Source organism: Limulus polyphemus, unplaced genomic scaffold (assembly GCF_000517525.1).
Source record: "Limulus polyphemus unplaced genomic scaffold, Limulus_polyphemus-2.1.2 Scaffold1045, whole genome shotgun sequence".
In the NCBI taxonomy this organism is placed as follows: Eukaryota; Metazoa; Arthropoda; class Merostomata; order Xiphosura; family Limulidae; genus Limulus; species Limulus polyphemus.
Genome location: NW_013666655.1, coordinates 350,673 through 355,871, shown reverse-complemented (window position 1 = coordinate 355,871; position 5,199 = coordinate 350,673). Strand labels below are relative to the sequence as shown.

General features: G+C 33.7%; 1 protein-coding gene across 1 annotated transcript in view; it reads right to left on the bottom strand.

Moving 5' to 3' along the window:
• LOC106461854 overlaps window positions 1-5,199 on the bottom strand; it is a gene marked incomplete at its 3' end in the record, with an annotated part of 15,162 nt that overhangs the window by 6,921 nt on the left and 3,042 nt on the right. The window contains exons 3-6 of the mRNA XM_022388928.1: window positions 3,701-3,775; window positions 2,462-2,734; window positions 1,642-1,908; window positions 573-836 (exon numbers count right to left, since the gene is read on the bottom strand). Coding sequence (XP_022244636.1) covers window positions 573-836; window positions 1,642-1,908; window positions 2,462-2,734; window positions 3,701-3,775 — 879 coding nt within the window. The remainder of the gene's footprint in view (window positions 1-572; window positions 837-1,641; window positions 1,909-2,461; window positions 2,735-3,700; window positions 3,776-5,199) is intronic.

Genomic DNA, 5,199 nt, shown 5'->3' with positions numbered 1-5,199 from the left:
ATAAATATGGTGTTCACTATGATGAACTACAGTATTGGTATAAATATAGTGTTCACTATGATGAACTACAGTATTAGTATAAATATGGTGTTCACTATGATGAACTACAGTATTGGTATAAATATAGTGTTCACTATGATGAACTACAGTATTGGTATAAATATGGTGTTCACTATGATGAACTACAGTATTGGTATAAATATGGTGTTCACTATGATGAACTACAGTATTGGTATAAATATGGCGTTCACTATGATGAACTACAGTATTGGTATAAATATGGTGTTCACTATGATGAACTACAGTATTGGTATAAATATGGTGTTCACTATGATGAACTACAGTATTGGTTAAATATGGTGTTCACTATGATGAACTACAGTATTGGTATGAATATGGTGTTCATTATGATGAACTACAGTATTGGTATAAATATAGTGTTCACTGTGATGAACTACAGTATTGGTATAAATATAGTGTTCACTATGATGAACTACAGTATTGGTATAAATATGGTGTTCACTATGATGAAGTATGTGATGTACTTAAACAAGAAAATATGATATTTCTACCTTCGATGCATGATCCAAGTTCATAGAATTCGAATCTTCCATCAGTGGGCATGATGACTTTCTCTGCGATAGAGTAAGAGTCCTCTGGTGTCAGTAAGCATAGTTTTCTGCCAAGATCAAACACGAAGGAACGACACCTGAAGTCGCCATGTTGAAGACAGGACTGTTTGCACTGGTCCCTGGTGGTAGCTGACTGATCAACATGGGCGTGGCTGTGAATGATGGTTCGATCTTTTTGAAGATGAAAGTGACACTGTCTGGGCTCTAAATTTCAATATAAAATGTTAGGGAAAATATTATAATTATGAATAAAGACGAAACGGTGCAACCAGACAACAACTTCTGATATGTGCCCCTCTTTTCAAATTTTAATAAATGCCCCAGTTACGATGGTAATGAGGGTATTTTAAAACAAAATATGGTGATTAGGGTACCAGGTCTCAGATGAAAGAAATATTTTGAACCGTTTCTGATGTTATATTTTATCAATTAGCATATAAAAACTCGCGCGTTGATTCCAAAATTTTAATAACAAACAGTGCATGAATATGTATACATATTAAGTTGATTCTACAGTGACGTATACGGTGACGTTTTTTTTTGTTTGTTTATATACAACATATCTATTTTACTTAAACTTTCTCTTATATACTGAGAGACGACGTTTTCATACTGGAATGTAACTGTTAGAATAGTCATAACTTAATACACTGAGAGACGACGTTTTCATACTGGAATGTAACTGTTAGAATAGTCATAACTTAATACACTGAGAGACGACGTTTTCATACTGGAATGTAACTGTTAGAATAGTCATAACTTAATACATTGAGAGACGACGTTTTCATACTGGAATGTAACTGTTAGAATAGTCATAACTTAATACACGTTACACTTATCGTAATAGGGCATATTTCACAACCAGCCAATCACATCTCAGAGATTAACACCAAACAAGAAAAAATTCTCACATTGATAACCGTTAGTGGACAGTATATAGGGCATTCTACACCACCAACCAACCAATCACAACTCAGACATACGCACCAAACCATGGTAAATTTCTCACCTTGAACACACTGGTTCTCCAGGTAATCCACCTGTCCAGACGAACTTCTGAAGGCTTCCGCGGCCGTCCTTCGGTCGTACTTACTAAGCACGCAGTATTTTGTCGCGTGGTTGTATTGCGCGGAACGACACGTGAAGCCCTGCTCAGTAACGCATGCCTCTAAACACAGATCTTCAGATCCTATCGCGGCAACAGTCTTGTCATCATAACCAATAAGCTGAGAACCAGGAATTCGATCAAATGACCACTGACGGTTACACTGTAAACCTGATGGTCAGAAAAAGTCGTGCCGTAAGTCATCTGATTACCAAAGATATTCGGAAATAAATGTACACTTCAGTTAGTTAAAAAAAGTAAATTATCCCTAAGCCTCAAGACACTCGAATGAGAACATTAACATTATTGTCAGACTTCAAGTATTATTATAAAATTTTAAGATACTCCATGATAACGTTAACCTTACTGTCATAACACAGTAAAATGTAATAAACAACTTTTAAGTGCTCAATGATAACATTAACGTCACTTTCATACTTTTGCGATAACATTAACCTCAATGGCATACTCTGTTATAACATTATCCTCACTATCATAAATAAATTAGTGAGATATCCTTAAACTTTAAGATACTCCGTGATAACATTAACCTCGCTGTCATAAATAAATTAGTGCGATATCCCTAAACTTTAAGATGGTCCATGATAACATTAACCTCATTCTTACCAGTTACACTGCAGCATATAATAAAATTAGAAATATAACGATACTGAAAAGAAAAAAAAAAAAATTTGGGAAACAGACATAGTCGAAGCATGCTCACCTGTAATGCAGATTTTCCTGTGGTAGCTCCAGGCGTAGTTGGAGACTAACTGTTCTCTGACTGATGAATGTTCAACTTTACTTAATACGCATGTGTTGTTCTCGTGGTCCAGAAGATACGCAAAACATTGTTCATCAGCCGAACACATGGAGTAACAGTCCTTTTGACTGGTTTGTTCTAACGATAGATAAGAGTCTGACCTCTGGAGTATGTGGTCAGGCAGTCTATAACCTTGACTTCTTTCGTAGGTCATTCTTTCCTTGTCACATCTAGCTGTGATAGAAAACACAACAAGATATGTTCCAAAAATGTTGGTCAAATCATTCGTCCTCCAGCAAGTAACTAATAAATGCCACCAGGCTGATTATTATGGATGTACTTGTAAAATTAGTGACAAAAGATAGACTTGAATTGCCTTTATCAAATACTACAACCATATATTTCAAAGTTGAGGTAAATGTTAATTTGGTTGTTTGCCTTTATCAAATACTACAACCATATATTTGAAAGTTGAGGTAAATGTTAATTTGGTTGTTTGTCTTTATCAAATACTACAACCATATATTTGAAAGTTGAGGTAAACGTTAATTTGGTTGTTTGTCATAGTTTACTGACTGTTACTGTGTTATACAGTCTGAAAACCAGCCTGATATTTATTCACGTATCCATGACATTAGAAAACTGAGTGCAGTCAAATAAGCAATTGTTTACAACGAAAGAAAAACTGCTTGCTAAGAATTACTTCACGTTAATTTTATCAGGTTAGTTATTGCAGGTTAATTGTATCAGGTTAATAACTTCAGATTAATTATTTAAGGTTAATTATTTCATGTTAATTAGTTCAGGTTAATTATTTCAGGTCAATTATTTAAGGTTGATAGTTCATGTTAATTATTTCAGGTTAGTTAGTTCAGGTTAATTATTTCATGTTAATTATTTAAGGTTGATAGTTCATGTTAATTATTTCAGGTTAGTTATTTCATGTTAATTATTTCAGGTTAGTTAGTTCAGGTTAATTATTTCATGTTAATTATTTAAGGTTGATAGCTCATGTTAATTATTTCAGGTTAGTTACTGCAGATTAATTATTTCATGTTAATTATTTAAAGTTAATTACTTCAGGGGGTTAATTATTTCATGTTAATTATAAGACTTGAATTATATGGCATTTAAAACATGGATCATTGTTGTTTATCTAAGCATATTAAATTTTCTTCAACTAGTTACAATCTAACTTACCAGCATTCAGAGGAACAGTTACAATTGTTACCAGCACCATCAGAAGCACTACTTTCCGGTCTCTGATTAGTGGATCTGAAAGAGAGATAATATTAGTGTGTGCAATGTGGCGTTGTTATACAACAAAGCAACCGATATCAAGACTGAAGGTAATTAAGACAGGTGAAGGCACTGCAGCTTGTTAGCGTATGATGGCGTTGATAAACTGCCATCTTGCTGTTTCTGTGTGAACTAAGTGGCTGGTGCCATGAATTAAATCGTAATGAATCTTAACACCCGTTCCACGCCTGTAAGAAACCAACAATATCCTGTGTTATGTAGCAGAAAATAGGCAAAATTTCAGAAAACTTACAAGTACTTAAATAACAGTGCGTTTAAAAAACAGATAGAATACAAAATGGGTGAATTTTCGAGAATTTTGGCATCAGTACACAACTCTTATTGCTTAATTACGCCCCCCTCCCCTTATTCATTTTGTCAGAAATGTTGAAAGTTTTAGCAGAAAAATTCGAGAGTTTATTAATGAGTTTATTTTCTGTAAAACCCGAACTTTCTTTATATACCTACAAAACTGATTTATGCTGAATACAAAGTATCTAAGGCCTACACATTTTTAACATTAGGCTATTTTTCACACATAGTTTTATGTGTGAAAAAGAAAGGCGAGTGTTAAGATTACGTCATAAGCTATTGTAGTTTTATTACAACCTAGAAGAAGTAGAAAAATATAACAGTGTTTGACATTAACAGTAGTAATTCATGAGACCCTGAAAAATGCACCACCTGGTGGTATCTGAGTACCTTACGTGTCTGGTGGAAAACATTCTAACATTTATAACATAAACAGGTTCGTGCACTTAGTGCCTTCTTTACAGTTTTTAAATAATTCATGCACAAAATGTTTGACATTTTCAAAACAAATATATAAGAAAGAAAAGGAAATTAACACCTATTCTCAGACAAAATTAAAACTAATTTTTTTCGGTTTAATTCAAAAAATATCAATAGGACAATACTTTCTTCTCCCTAATAAAAGAAAATACAGCTTCTCTGTTAGAAAATCCAAACGTATACCTCTTTAAATTGAAAAAACAAACAAACAAAAACAGTTAGTCTTAACGCACTAGAAGAAAAAGTCTTCGTCTCTAGAAAGCTCGATAACTATTCTCTAATCTACTATATAGAGCAAACTGTGTGTCCAGGAAAAAAAATAAACGTTCGTAAATCTATCTCGATCATTCAGCACCAAACTTGACACAGTGATATAGGATGACACGAGGACGGTCAGTGGGGGGGGGGGGGGATTGGACCCACTCGTCTAATTTCATATTGATAGAATTCTTGAAAACAGTCTGTCTTTCTTTTCAGTATTGGTACCTTTACGTATTTTTATTGCACTTTTACTGTTTATTATGTTAAGAAAGAAAGAAAAAAAATTGAAGCACAATTTCCTTCCTTTGTTCCATCAAATAAATACCACAACTGTTCACGTAGTTCCG